At 42.9% G+C, this 16146-nt stretch overlaps 2 protein-coding genes across 2 annotated transcripts; both read right to left on the bottom strand.

Moving 5' to 3' along the window:
- Positions 1 to 5161: 5161 nt before the first annotated feature.
- LOC107664589 (uncharacterized) lies at positions 5162 to 9535 on the bottom strand. Its single transcript, XM_016455201.1, has 2 exons — positions 9401 to 9535; positions 5162 to 6381 (listed from the first exon to the last, which is right to left on the bottom strand). Exon 2 carries the CDS (start codon positions 5999 to 6001, stop codon positions 5162 to 5164), a length of 840 nt encoding a protein of 279 aa, XP_016310687.1. The 5' UTR covers positions 6002 to 6381; positions 9401 to 9535.
- On the bottom strand, positions 8056 to 12691 carry LOC107664603 (uncharacterized). Its single transcript, XM_016455216.1, has 4 exons — positions 12676 to 12691; positions 11954 to 12162; positions 9551 to 9921; positions 8056 to 9418 (listed from the first exon to the last, which is right to left on the bottom strand). Coding segments are annotated over exons 2-4 (765 nt in total). The 5' UTR covers positions 11955 to 12162; positions 12676 to 12691; the 3' UTR covers positions 8056 to 9025.
- Between the last annotated feature and the right edge of the window lie 3455 nt (positions 12692 to 16146).

Below are 16146 nucleotides of genomic sequence, written 5' to 3'. Positions count from 1 at the left end.
GTCAGTGGATCCCAAACTGGAGGGTGCTGAGCTATGACAAGGGGGGCACGGCAAGGCTGAGGGATAGTGTACAGTCAGTAGATTATTTTGCAAAAGAATCCTCTGCAGGGTGATAGACTACACTGTGTAATTTTCCCACTTATCATACGGCCACTTGCCTGATAAGTAAATAATTGAAGGCAAAATATTAATTTGACATTTTTAATTACCTCAACATGACTCTCAGTACCCGCTTGAGCACTCCGTTATCAGTTGTAGCAGTTGTGGTTGTATCAACAACAGACCACTAGATGAGGAAATGTAGAAATATAAATGAACGATGCATGGCTCTGCTCTAAGCATGTAAGTTACAAGTTTATGAAAGGACTTCCAGATCCAGGTAAACGTAAAGCAGATTACGAATATACTTAAAATTCACAAATACTAAAACAGCTTGATGTGGACCCTTTAACCAACCCTTAAACCTACCCATACCACCAAACATGTCCCTAACCTTACCCGTATCACACCTCAATAGTAGCAAAAGTGTTTTGCATTAACAAAAGCTTTTAATCGTTTTATAGCATCTGTTAAAATCATTTGTAGATTTTCAATAAGTGCTTGATCATATGGAATTGAAAGTTTAATGACATTTGTAAGCATTTTAACTTATCTAATGTTTAATAAGTTTAACAAACATTAACAAGCACTATCTCGCGTTTCTAACTCTTTGTGTGTGTGTGTGTGTATATATGTGTATGTATATATGTGTATGTATGTATGGTATGGTATGTATGGTATGTATGGTATGTATGTATGTAATGAGCCATTAAGCGTTATATGTTTGTTAATGATTTATTAATGAAAGTTATTATAAAGTGTTACAGCTTCACAAAGTCATTTCATCCACACAGTATCATTACTTCTGTGTCAAACATTAAAATAAGCACAAGTGTGGGGATAAAGGTTTGTAGTTTGGATATAAACACTGTGTACAGTAGCGATCAAAATAAAGTAAATCTCCCTTTGAAATTAATTTGATGCTTCAAATAAAGATTTATCGATTACATTATGCCAGTAGGTGGCGAAAAGGGGCTGTTAAAATTTATTTGTCTTTGTATCATTCATTCAGGAGATTGATTCAAAAACACTGATTCATCCAGTAATGAAACAAGTAAATCTTGAGTGAGTCATTGAATCTTTCATTCATAAGTTAAATGTGATTTATTTTAGTAGGTTTTTTTTTGTTTTTTTCTTCAGAATCGAGAGAACCACGACCTCCATTAAAAACAAAATCTCAATTTAGCTCTTAAACAAGCCCTTTTTTTTATGTAGCCTGCTGATTTTTGTTCATAGTATTCAGCTGCAACTAAATGTTTTGCAAAAAGACACTTCATTTTGTTTTGTTTTTTAACCACATTGGAATCAAAACTGGGAATCGATAAGAATCGGATTTGAGCAGCGGTTATCAATTGGAATTGATAATTCAAACTAAACCCAACCATAACCATATAATCAAAACCAAGCAGATGTTTTGTTTTAGCGGAGTATCCAATGCGCAAGCTGTTAAAGGCACAACCCACTTCTGGAAAATGGGTGGGGAGCAGCAGCTCATTTGCATTTAAAGATACATGCACGAAGACATCATGATTTTGCTTTTCTTAAAAAGTTTAAATTTTTAGCATGGTATAATGATGTGTGGGGTTTTCTAATCTGAAACTTCTTAATCCACTATGTCAGTGGATCCCAAACTGGAGGGTGCTGAGCTATGACAAGGGGGGCACGGCAAGGCTGAGGGATAGTGTACAGTCAGTAGATTATTTTGCAAAAGAATCCTCTGCAGGGTGATAGACTACACTGTGTAATTTTCCCACTTATCATACGGCCACTTGCCTGATAAGTAAATAATTGAAGGCAAAATATTAATTTGACATTTTTAATTACCTCAACATGACTCTCAGTACCCGCTTGAGCACTCCGTTATCAGTTGTAGCAGTTGTGGTTGTATCAACAACAGACCACTAGATGAGGAAATGTAGAAATATAAATGAACGATGCATGGCTCTGCTCTAAGCATGTAAGTTACAAGTTTATGAAAGGACTTCCAGATCCAGGTAAACGTAAAGCAGATTACGAATATACTTAAAATTCACAAATACTAAAACAGCTTGATGTGACAAAAGCAAATAGAACCCAGTGATGTTCTCTGCTGTGGATGTGGTGCGATGCGACATGACAAATCCATGACTGTAAACTGATGCCCTGTTCGGTTTCTGACGAACTCCAGCACTTTGACACAAAGGACAATTTCAAATATTCATACATTGTGAAAAAATAGTTTCCTCAAATATGCAGCACAACTGTTTTCAGCATTAAAATAATCAGAAATGGTTACTGACAGCAAATCAGCATATTATAATGATTTCTGAAGAATCATGTGACACTGAAGACTGGCGTAATAATGCTGAAAATTCAGCTTTGATCACAGGAATACAGTAGCCTATATGTTAAAACATTCAAATAAATATTTTAAATTGACTATTTCACAATATTAGTGTTTATTCTATTTTAAATAAATGTAGCCTTGGTGAGCATAAGAGACTTAAAAGGGGGTGTGGGGGGTGGTCTTGAAAATGGAACCACTGCACTATAGTTAATTTGTTACTTAATTTTCCTAATGAATTAGTTTCATGCAGAATTCAGTGTGTATAGGTATGTTTGAGCTGTTTTAAGTAAGTTTACAAAACATATGAATCATAGTTGTTTGGTGGTGGGAAAAAATTAAATGCAATCTGCGGTGACGTCGCAATCGTGTTGCATTGTGGTATATAGAGCAGCCTGAAGTGTACATATGAAGCAGACTTGTCTGTACATATAAACTTCTCTCGTCCACTTCACAAAGTGGTGCACACTTCAAAATGGCAGTGGGGATTCCCCCGAGGAGAAGTGCCTAGGGAAGTTTGCGAGTGCCCGTCTAAAAGTGAAGTGGAACGCAGCCATGGGGTGCAGCTAGGGGGTTAACTTTTGCACTCTTCTACCTGCTTCTTTAGATATGTGAATATCAGTTATTGTGTTGAAATTAATACAAAGCTGAAGAGAATGTGTAGTGAAAGTTGGATGTTTTGTGTCTGGACGTAAATATGCCAGAAGTTTTCTGTGTATAGTGTGCTAACTAGTCAGATGTTTTTTTTAATATTTTTTTTTATTAATAGTTGATTGTATTGATTTAGTTGTTGCAGCTCTTGAGCTAGTAAATTGGTTCAGAATCAGACCCTATCGCAAATGTATGTAATATGAATTATGAATTCGACCTCTTGCCATCAGGAGTTAAAACACTTTCACATGCAATTGATGGGCATAATTTCCTATGCAAAGATGTTAGTCAACATTATGGGGTTTGCATGTATTGTCATTTTAAATACACAGTTAAAGACTGTTATTAAATGTTGTGCACAGGTAATACTCTTCACACATTTAAATGATGCTGTGAATGACACTGTGGTCTAGGCATGGGCCGATTACCGGTTTCAAGGTATACTGCGATCTAAAATATCACAGTTTCAAAACCACTAATATTTTCCGTTATACCATTCCTGCGGTATGCTCTGTTTTTCATGTCTCCTCAAAGTCTTATTGCAGCTTGTCTCTGTTCTGGACTTGCACAAAATGCGTTGCAATGCAATCATTTTCCAAAATGTAATTTGTGAAAATATGAAGTCTGTAAACGCCGTGATATTTTTGCTTAAGGTTATCATACGGTCAAAATCTCATACCGGCCCATGCCTACTGTGGTCTCTGTGTGCATGTAGGCCTACGTTTATTTGTCCACACACAAAGCACACAGTGGATAATCAGTTTCTCAATGCACCTGCTTTTGACAATTTGGTGTATTCCCTGCCACCAGAACAAAAGTGAAACTGTCTGTTTAATCTCTCAGACTCTAGGCAGAAGGATGTACTACTCTGTAAGGGTACTTTACTTTGATCGCCTTCTAATGAGGAATTTATCCGGCACTGCGACCTGTCACGCTGCTGCCTTGCCACATGATGTACCTTCTACAAGAGAATCACCCGAAGTTATCTGTGGAAAGCCATATGTGATTGTAAAATTACCAGCCAAGAAGATTATAAATGTTAAAGTTTTGGGTCAGTACTTGTTGATGTGTTATTCCAATAATTTTGGACTATCGCAGTTTGATTCTATATTCATTAATTTAGAATATTGAATTTAGTCAATATGTATGCATAACATTTGTTAATGAATGGAAGTAACTTGCATAATAATGCAAATAACAAATGTAAACTTGGTAATTGTTTTGAAAAATATTTACAACCAGTAAAAAGGTGCTTCCTATCTACTTCGGTTTTCTCAAGATATGTCCATGCAGTTGCCTCGTCCAGTCCTTTGGAAAAGTCACCATACTGTGTTTGTCAAATTGGAACACTCAACAATCAAGGTATGACCCTGTAAAATCCAGTTTTGCAATTCTTCAAGCTTTTGTTGTCTCTACTTAGATTGTGTAATCGAATGATTTTGCCACCTCTCTAAAGGATGGAATGCTCCAGGTGGATTATCTTGATGTGACTGGTAAAACAAGGACAATCACAGGGTCCTGTGTTCAACAGACATTTAAAAATGCCATTAGAAAACGAAGACAAGACCCATTCGATTTTATTTGGGAATATGATCCAATACCGACAGTTCCCTTTAAACCAGAGTGGGCAACAATCACTGCCCCCTTACACACTGTCATCCGCACTGGAATCTCTCCTCCTTCAGAGTCCGGTGTTCCTAGTATTGTCACTACTGGACCATTTGATGTTCCACCTGATTCCACAGTAGATGACGGTCTAGAAGCGTCACTAAGCACAGACAGGCAGCCAGTCAGAATCACCAAAACTGCAACTGCTACTATTGATGTTAATGTAGAGCTTGGGTTGGATTTTGGTCTTTCAGATTTTGACGTCAAACCCACTGTTCCTTGTGGGGAGTTTGAAGAAACCCCTATAATGACCCAAAGGATACTTCCATCCAGCACACCTAAATATCCAGACCCCACTACATGGACAAACATGCAACCCTTTAGGCCAGCTGAGATAACTCTTGATAGAACCCAGAAAGTAGAAGCCTCAAGTGCTGCTACACAGCCAAGCAGAATCACCAAAACTGCACCTACTGTTGTTCATGCTGATGGAGAGTTTTGGATAGATTTTGGTCTTTCAGATTTTGACGTCAAACCCACTGTTCCATGTGGGGAGTTGGAAGAAAACCCTAAAACGACCCAAAGGATGCTTCCATCCAGCACACCTACACATCCAGACCCCGCTACATGGACAAACACCGTTACATTCAGGCCACTTGATATAACACTTGGTACAACCGAAAAAGCAGAAGCCTCCAGTGTGTCTGCACAACCAGGAAGAATCACCAAAACTACAACTTCTGCTGCTGCTGATATAGAGTTTGGGACAGATTTTGACCTTTCAGACTTTGATGTCATACCCACTCTTCCTCGTGGAGAATTCGAAGAAACCCCTAAAACGACCCCAAGGATACTTCTATCTAACTCTCCTTCATATCCAGACCCCACAACAAGGACAAAAACAGTTCCCTTCAGGCCAGCTGATATAACTCTTGGTACAACCATAAAAGTAGAAGCCTCCAGTGTGTCTACACAACCAGACAGAATCACCAAAACTACAGCTGCTGCTGATGTAGAGTTTGGGACAGACTTTGACCTTTCAGACTTTGATGTCTTGCCCACTCTTCCTTGTGGGGAATTTGAAGAAACCCGTAAAACGACCCCAAGGATATTTCCATCCAGCACACCTTCATATCCAGACTCCACAACAAGGACAAACACAGTTCCCTTCAGGCCAGCTGATATAACTCTTGGTACAACCATAAAAGTAGAAGCCTCCAGTGTGTCTACACAACCAGGCAGAATCACCAAAACTACAACTCCTGCTGTTGCTGATGTAGAGTTTGGGACAGATTTTGATCTTTCAGACTTTGATGCCATACCCACTATTCCTTGTGAGGAATTTGAAGAAATTCCTGAAACAACCCAAAGAACACTTTCATCAAGCACTCCCACACATACAGAACATACTACATTGAATAGCACAATAGTTTACTTTGATATACCATTGACTTCTTTGAGTTCTGCAGAAACAACACCCTCTGTTAGTTCAACAGGAATAGTTTTGGAAACATCCAGACCAGGAATGACAACTGCTGGAACAACTACCGCTTCAGCACAAACTACTAGTCTTGGCACCACTTCTGTTGAAATTACTACCCTGGGAACCACTTCTGAAGAAATTACTACCTTGGATACCACTTCTGCAGAAACTGCTACCCTTGGAACCACTTCTGCAGAAACTACTACTCTTGGCACCACTTCAGTGGAAAGTTCTTCCATGGACACAACTTTTCCAGAACCTACTACCCTGGGCTCCATTTCTGTTGAAGTGACAACTTCTGTTAGTTCAACAGGTCTAGAATTGGAAACAACCACATTTGAAATAACAGCTAAAACAACCTCAGCTATAACGACGCCTGGCTTAGCATCTGCTTTTGAAACTACAATGGCTCAAACTACCACTTCCCAAATTATTACTCTTGGCACCACGTCTATAGAAGCTACTACCCTGGGAACCACTTCTGCAGGAATCACTTCTGCAGAAACGACTACCTTTGGCACAACTTCTGCAGAAACTACTACCCTGGGCACCCCATCTGTAGAAATTACAAACCTGGGCACAACTTCTGTAAAAACTACTACCCTGGGAACCACTTCTGCAGAAGCTGATACACTTGGCACCTACTCTGTAGAATTTACAACTCTGGGTACCGATTCTGCAGAAACCAGTACCCTTGCAATCACTACTGCAGGGCCCACTTCTGCAGAAACTACTACCCTTGGCAACACTTTGGAAGAAACCAGCACCCTTGGCATCACTACTGTAGAAACTACTACCCTAGGTACCACTTCTGCAGAAACCGCTACACTTGGCACCACTTCTGTAGAAACTACTGCCCTTCGAACCACTTCTGCAGAAATTACTCCCCTTGGAACAACTTCTGAAGAAACTTCTACCATTGGCACTACTTCTGTAGAATCTACAACTCTGGGCACCACTTCTGCAGAAACTACAGATTTGGTCACTTTAACGGATCTGGTATTGGAAACAACCACATTTGAAGTGACAACTGCTAAATCACACTCTGCAATAACTATGCCTGGCTTAACATCTGCAGTAGAAACCACAATGGCACAAACTTCCACTTCTGTAGAAACTTCTACCCTTGGTACCACGTCTATTCAAATTACTACCCTGGGAACCACTTCTGCAGGACCCACTTCTGAAAAAACTACTACCCTTAGAACAACTTCTGTTGAATCTATGACTCTGGACACCACTTCTGCAGAAACTGCTACCCTTGGCACCACTTCTGTAGAATCTACCACTCTGGAGACCACTTCTGCAGAAATTACTATCCTGGGTACAACTGCTGCAGAAATTTCTACATTTGGCACCACTTCTGTAGAATCTACCACTCTGGAGACCACTTCTGCAGAAATTACTATCCTGGGTACAACTGCTGCAGAAATTTCTACATTTGGCACCACTTCTGTAGAATCTACCACTCTGGAGACCACTTCTGCAGAAATTACTATCCTGGGTACAACTGCTGCAGAAATTTCTACATTTGGCACCACTTCTGTAGAATCTACCACTCTGGAGACCACTTCTGCAGAAATTACTACCCTGGGCACAACTGCTGCAGAAATTACTACCCTTGGCACCACTTCTGCAAAAGCTACTACCCTTGGCACCTTTTCTGTAGAAAGTACTACACTGGGAACCACTTCTGCAGAATCTATTACCCTTGGTTCCACTTCTGTAAAAACTACTACCTTGGAAACCACATCTGCAGGACCCACTTCCTCAGAAACTATTACCCTTGGCACCACTTCTGCAGAAACTAGTAACCTTGGCACCACATTTGTAGAAACTACTACCCTGGGCATAACTTCTACAGAAACTAGTACCCTTGGAACCACTTCTGTGGAAACTACTACACTGGAAACCACTTTGGCAGAAACTAGTACCCTTGGAACCACTTCAGCTGAAACTACTACCCTGGAAACCAGATCTGCATCACCCACTTCTGCAGAAGCTAATACCCTTGGCACTTTTTCTGTAGAATCTACAACTCTGGGCACCACTACTGTAGAAACTAGTACACTTGGCACGGCATCTGTGGAAACTACTACCCCGGGCACAACTTTTGCAGAAACTACTACCCTTGGCACCTCTTCTGTAGAAACTAGTACCCTTGGCATGACATCAGTAGAAACTAGTACCCTTGGCACCACTTCTGTAGAAACCAGTACCCTGGGCATAACCTCTGCAGAAACTAGTACCCTTGCCACCGCTTCTGTAGAAAGCACTACCCTGGGAACCACTTCTGCAGAAGCTAGTACATTTGGCACCACTTCTGTAGAATCTACCACTTTGGGCCCCACTTCTAAAGGACTCACTTCTGCAGAAACTACTTCCCTTGACACCTCTTCTGTAGAAAGTACTACACTAGGAACCACTTCTGTAGAAACTACTACCCTGGGCACAACTTCTGCAAAGACTACTACCCTTGGAACCTCTTCTGTAGAAAGTACTACCCTGGGAACCACTTCTGCAGAAGCTAGTACATTTGGCACCACTTATATAGAATCTACCACTCTGGGCCCCACTTCTACAGGACCCACTTCTGTAGAAACTACTACCCTGAAACCCACATCTGCAGGACCCACTTCTGCAGAAGCTACAACTCTGGGCACCACTTCTGTAGAAATGAATACCCTGACCACAACTTTGATAGAAACTACTACCCTGGGCACAGTTTCTACAGAAACTAGTACCTTTATAACGACTTCTGTAGAAACTACTACCCTGGAAACCACTTCTGCAGGACCCACATTTGCAGAAATTACTCCCCTTGGTACCACTTCTTTTGAATCAACAACTCTGGGCACCAATTATGTGGAAACTAGTGTCTCTGGCACCACTTCTGTAGAATCTACGACTTTGGGCACCACTTCTACAGAACCCACTTCTGCAGAAACTGCTACCCTTGGCACCATTTCTGCAGAAACTACTACCCTTGGCACCCCTTCTGTAGAAACTACTACTCTGGAAACCACTTCTGCAGCACCCACTTCTGCAGAAGCTACAACTCTGGGCACCACTTCTGCAGAAACAACTACCCTTGGCACCACTTCTGTAGAATCTACAACTCTGGGCACCACTTCTGCAGAAACTAGTACCCTTGGCACACCTTTTGTAGAAAATACTACCCTGGAATCCACTTTTGCACAATCCACTTCTACAGAAACTACTACCCTGGGTTCAACTTTTGCAGAAACTAGTACCTTTGGCACCACTTCTGAAGAAACAACGACACTTGAAACCACTTTTGCAGGACCCACTTCTACAGAAATTGCTGCCCTTGAGACCCCTTCTGTAGAAACTACTACCCTGGACAAAACTGCAGAAACTAGTACCCTTGGCACACCTTCTGTAGGAACTATTGCCCCTGAAACCACTTCTGCAGAAACTATTACCATTGGCACCACTTTTGCAGAAATTACTACCCTGGACACAACTTCTGCAGAAACTAGTACCCTTGGCACCACTTTTGTAGAAACTAGTACCATGGGCACAACTTTTGCAGAAACTACTACCGTTGGCACTACTTCTATAGAAACTACAACCCTGGAAACCCCTTCTGCAGCACCCACTTCTGTAGAAACTACTACCCTGGAAAGCATTTCTGTAGAAACTACTAACCTTGGCACCACTTCTTTAGAAACTACTATCCTGGAAACCACATATACAGGACCCACTTCTGCAGAAACTAGTACCCTTGGCACCACTTCTGTAGAAACTACTACCCTGGAAACCACTTCTGCAGAAACTAGTACCCTTGGCACACTTTCTGTAGAAACTACTGCCCCTGAAACCACTTCTGCAGAAACTATTACCATTGTCACCACTTTTGCAGAAATTACTATCCTGGGGACAACTTCTGCAGAAACTAGTACCCTTGGCACACCTTTTGTAGAAAATACTACCCTGGAATCCACTTTTGCACAATCCACTTCTACAGAAACTACTACCCTGGGTTCAACTTTTGCAGAAACTAGTACCTTTGGCACCACTTCTGAAGAAACAACGACACTTGAAACCACTTTTGCAGGACCCACTTCTACAGAAATTGCTGCCCTTGAGACCCCTTCTGTAGAAACTACTACCCTGGACAAAACTTCTGCAGAAACTACTACCCTTGGCATCACTTTTGTAGGAACTACTACTCTTGAAACCACTTCTGTAGAAACTAATACGCTGGGCATGACTTCTGCAGAAACTAGTACCCTTGGCACACCTTCCGTAGGAACTATTGGCCCTGAAACCACTTCTGCAGAAACTATTACCATTGGCACCACTTTTGCAGAAATGACTACCCTGTGGTCAACTTCTGCAGAGACTAGTACCCTTGGAACCTTACCTTCTACCCTTGTCACCACTTTTGCAGAAATTACTATCCTGGGGACAACTTCTGCAGAAACTAGTACCCTTGGAACCACTTCTGCAGGACCTACTTCTGCAGAAACTACTACCCTTGGCACCACTTTTGTAGAAACTAGTACCATGGGCACAACTTATGCAGAAACTACTACCGTTGGCACTACTTCTATAGAAACTACAACCCTGGAAACTACTTCTGCAGCACCCACTTCTGTAGAAACTACTACCCTGGAAACCACTTCTGCAGAATCTAGTACATCTGGCACCACTTCTGTTGAATCTACCATTCTGGGCACCACTAATGCAGAATTTAGTACCTCTGGCACCACTTCTGTTGAACCTACCACTCTGGGTACCACTAATGCAGAATCTAGTACCCTTGGCACCAATTTTGAAGAAACGTTTACCCTGGAAACCATTTCTGCAGTACCCACTTCGGCAGAAACTACTACCCTTGGCACCACCTCTGTTGAATTTACCACTCTGGGAACCACTTCTGCAGAATCTAGTACCCTTGGCAGCACTTCTGTAGAAACTGCTACTCTGGGCGCAACTTCTATAGAAACTACAACCCTGGAAACCACATCTACAGCACCCACTTCTGCAGAAACTACTACCCTTGGCACCACTTCTGTAGAAACTAGTACCCTGGGCACAACTTTTACAGAAACTAGTACCTCTGGCACCACTTCTGCAGAGACTACTACCCTGGGCACAACTTCTGCAGAAACTAGTACCTCTGGCACCACTTCTGCAGAGACTACTATACTGGGCACCACTACTGCAGAGACTGCTACCCTTGGCACCACTTCTGCAGAGACTGCTACGCTTGGCACCACTTCTGCAGAGACTACTACTCTTGGCACCACTTCTGCAGAGACGACTACCCTTAGCACCAGTTCTGTAGAAAATACTTCCCGGGAAACCACTTCTGCAGGACCCACTTCTGCAGAAACTAGTACGCTTGGAACCACTTCTGCAGAAACTACTACCCTTAGCACCACTTCTGTAGAAACTACTACCCTGGGCACAACTTCTGTAGAAACTACAACCCTGGAAAGCACTTCGGCAGAAACTACTACCCTTGGCAACACTTCTGTAGAAACTACTACCCTGGAAGCCACTTCTGCAGAAACTACTACCCTGGGTACAACTTCTGCAGAAACTAGTACCGTTGGAACCACTTCCGTAGAAACTACTACCCTGGAAACCACTTCTTCAGAAACTACCATCATTGGCACCACTTCTGTAGAACCTACTACCCTGGAAGCCACTTCTGCAGAAACTACTACCCTGGGTACAACTTCTGCAGAAACTAGTACCGTTGGAACCACTTCCGTAGAAACTACTACCCTGGAAACCACTTCTGCAGGACCCACTTCTGTGGAAACTACTACCCTGGAAACCACTTCTGCAGGACCCACTTTTACAGAAACTACTATCCTTGGCACTACTTCTGTAGAACCTACAACTCTGGGCACCACTTCTGCAGAAACAACTACCCTTGGCACCACATCTGTAGAAATTACTACTACCCTGGAAACCACTTCTGCAGGACCCACTTTTACAGAAACTACTATCCTTGGCACTGGACCCACTTTTACAGAAACTATCCTTGGCACCACTTCTGTAGAATCTACAACTCTGGGCACCGCTTCTGCAGAAACAACTACCCTTGGCACCACTTCTTTAGAAACTACTAGCCTGGGCGTAACTAATGCAGAAACTAGTCCCTTTGACACCACTTCTGAAGAAACAATGACACTTGAAACCACTTTTGCAGGACTCCCTTCTGCAGAAATTGCTGCCCTTAAAACCCCTTCTGTAGAAATGACTACACTGGACAAAACTTCTGCAGAAACTACTACCCTTGGCATCACTTTTGTAGGAACTACTTCTCTTGAAACCACTATTGTAGAAACTAATATCTTGGGCATGACTTCTGCAGAAACTAGTACCCTTGGCACGCCTTCTGTAGAAACTACTGCCCCTGAAACCACTTCTGCAGAAACTATTACCATTGGCACCACTTTTGCAGAAATGACTACCCTGTGGTCAACTTCTGCAGAGACTAGTACCCTTGGAACCACTTCTGCAGGACCTACTTCTGTAGAAACTACTACCCTTGGCACCACTTTTGTAGAAACTACTACCATTGGCACTACTTCTGTAGAAACTACTACCCTGGAAACCACTTCTGCAGCACCCACTTCTGCAGAATCTACTACCCTTGGCACCACTTCTTTAGAAAGTACTACCCTGGAAACCACTTTTGCAACACTCATTTCTGCAGAAACGACTACCCTTAGAACCACTTTTGTAGCCTGGAAAGCATTTCTGTAGAAACTACTACCCTTGGCACCACTTTTGTAGAAACTACTACCCTGGAAACCACTTCTGCAATGCCCACTTCTGCAAAAACTACTAACCTTGGCACCACTTCTTTAGAAACTACTATCCTGGAAACCACATATACAGGACCCACTTCTGCAGAAACTACTACCCTTGGCACCACTTTTGTAGAAGCTACTACCCTGGAAACCACTTCTGCAGTACCCACTTCTGCAGAATCTACTACACTTTTTGCCACTTCTATTGAATTTACCACTCTGGACACCACTTCTGCTGAAACTAGTACCCTTGGCACCACTTTTGTAGAAAGTATTACCCTGAAAACCACTTCTGCAGAGACTAGTACCCTTGAGTCCACTTCTGTAGAAACTATATCGAAACTACAACCCTGGAAACCACATCTGCAGCCCGCATTTCTGCAGAAACTACTACCCTTGGCACCACTTCTGTAGAAACTACTATCCTGGAAAACACTTCTGTAGAAACTACTACCCTGGAAACCACTTCTGTAGAAACTACTACCCTGGAAACCACTTCTCTAGAAACTACAACCCTGGAAACCACTTCTGTAGAAACTACAACCCTGTTAGCCACTTCTGTAGAAAATAGTACCCTTGGCACCACTTCTGTAGAAACTACTATCCTGGAAACCACTAATGCAGTGCCCACTTCTCCAGAAACCTCTGGCCTTGGCATCACTTCTGTAGACACTACTACTCTGGGCACTACTTCTATAGAAACTACAATCCTGGAAACCACTTCTGTAGCTCGCACTTCTGCAGAAACTACTACCCTTGAAACCACTTCTGTAGAAACTACTACTCTGGAAGCCACTTCTACAGTACCCACTCCTGCAGAAACTACTACCCTTGGCACCACTTCTGTAGAAACTACTATCCTGGAAACCACACATGCAGGACCCACTTCTGCAGAAACTAGTACCCTTGGCACCACTTTTGTAGAAGCTACTACCCTGCATACCACTTCTGCAGTACCCACTTCTGCAGAAACTAGTACGCTTTTTGCCACTTCTATTGAATCTTCCACTCTGGACACATCTTCTGCTGAAACTAGTACCCTTGGCACCACTTCTGCAGAAACTACTACCCCGGGCACAACTTCTGCAGAAACTACTACCCTTGCAACCTCTTCTGTAGAAAGTACTACCCTGGGAACCACTTTTGCAGAAGCTAGTACATTTGGCACCACTACTGTAGAATCTACCACTCTGGAGACTCCTTCTGCTGGACCCACTTCTTCAGAAACTACTACCCTTGGGACAACATCTGTAGAAACTACTACCCTGGAAACCACTTCTGCAGGACCCACTTTTACAGAAACTACTATCCTTGGCACCACTTTTGTAGAATCTACAACTCTGGGTACCACTTCTGCAGAAACAACTACCCTTGGCACCACTTCTGTAGAAACTACTAGTCTGGGCATAACTAATGCAGAAACTAGTACCCTTGGCACCACTTCCGTAGAAACTACTATCCTGGAAACCACATCTGCTGGACTAATTTCTGCAGAAACGACTACCCTTGGCACCATTTCTGTAGAAACTACTACCCTGGGCACAACTTCTATCGAAACTACAACCCTGGAAACCACATCTGCAGCCCGCATTTCTGCAGAAACTACTACCCTTGGCACCACTTATTTAGAAACTAGTACCCTGGGCACAACTTCTGCAGAAACTACTACCGTTGGCACTACTTCTGTAGAGACTACAAACCTGGAAACCACATCATCTGTAGCACCCACTTCTGCAGAAACTATTACCCTGGGCACAACTTCTATAGAAACTACTACTCTGAGCACAACTTCTATAGAAAATACTACCATGGACACAACTTCTGTAGAAACTACAACCATGGAAACCACTTCTGCAGTGCCCACTGCTGCAGAAACCACTGCCCATGGCATCACTTCTGTAGAAACTACTACTCTGGGAACTACTATAGAAACTACAAACTTGGAAACCACTTCTGCGGCACTCACTTCTGCAGAAACTACTACCCTTGAAGCCACTTCTGTAGAAACTACTACCCTGGAAAGCACTTCTGCAGGAACTAGTACCCTTGGCACCACTTCTGTAGAAACTACTACCCTGAAAACCACTTCTGCAGTATCCACTTCTGCAGAAACCACTAACCTTGGCACCACTTCTGTAGAAACTACTACCCTGAAAACCACTTCACCACTTCTGCACAGACTACTACCTTTGGCAACACTTCTGCACAGACTACTACCCTTGGCACCACTTCTGCACAGACTAGTACCTCTGTCAATACTTCTGCAGAGTCTATTACCCTTGGCACCACTTCTGCAGAGACTACTACCCTTGGCACCACTTCTGCACAGACTACTACCCTTGGCACCACTTCTGTAGAGACTACTACGCTTGGCACCGCTTCTGCAGATACGACTACCGTTGGCTCTGCTTCTGCAGAGACGACTACCCTTGGCTCTGCTTATGTTAAACCTACATCTCTGGGCACCACTTCTGCAGAATCTTCTACCCTTGGCACCAATTCTGCAGAAACTAGTACCCTTGGCACCACTTCTGCAGGACCCACTTCTGCAGAAACTAGTACCCTTGGAACCACTTCTGCAGAAACCACTACCCTGGGCACAACTTCTATAGAAACTACAACCCTGGAAACCACTTCTGCAGTGCCCACTGCTGCAGAAACCACTGCCAATGGCATCACATCTGTAGAAACTACTAATCTGGGCACTACTATAGAAACTACAAACTTGGAAACCACTTCTGCAGCACTCACTTCTGCAGAAAATACTACCCTTGAAGCCACTTCTGTAGAAACTACTATCCTGGAAGCCACTTCTACAGTACCCACCTCTGTAGAAACTACTACCCTGGAAAGCACTTCTGCAGGAACTAGTACCCTTGGCACCACTTTTGTAGAAACTACTACCCTGGAAACCACTTCTGCAATGCCCACTTCTGCAAAAACTACTAACCTTGGCACCACTTCTTTAGAAACTACTATCCTGGAAACCACATATACAGGACCCACTTCTGCAGAAACTAGTACCCTTGGCACCACTTTTGTAGAAACTACTACCCTGGAAACCACTTCTGCAGTGCCCACTTCTGCAGAAACTACTACCCTTGGCACCACTTTTGTAGAAGCTACTACCCTGGAAACCACTTCTGCAGTACCCACTTCTGCAGAATCTACTGCACTTTTTG

Source organism: Sinocyclocheilus anshuiensis, unplaced genomic scaffold (genome assembly GCF_001515605.1).
Source record: "Sinocyclocheilus anshuiensis isolate Anshui unplaced genomic scaffold, SAMN03320099.WGS_v1.1 scaffold287, whole genome shotgun sequence".
In the NCBI taxonomy this organism is placed as follows: domain Eukaryota; kingdom Metazoa; phylum Chordata; class Actinopteri; order Cypriniformes; family Cyprinidae; genus Sinocyclocheilus; species Sinocyclocheilus anshuiensis.
This window is presented reverse-complemented; position numbering and strand designations above follow the sequence as displayed.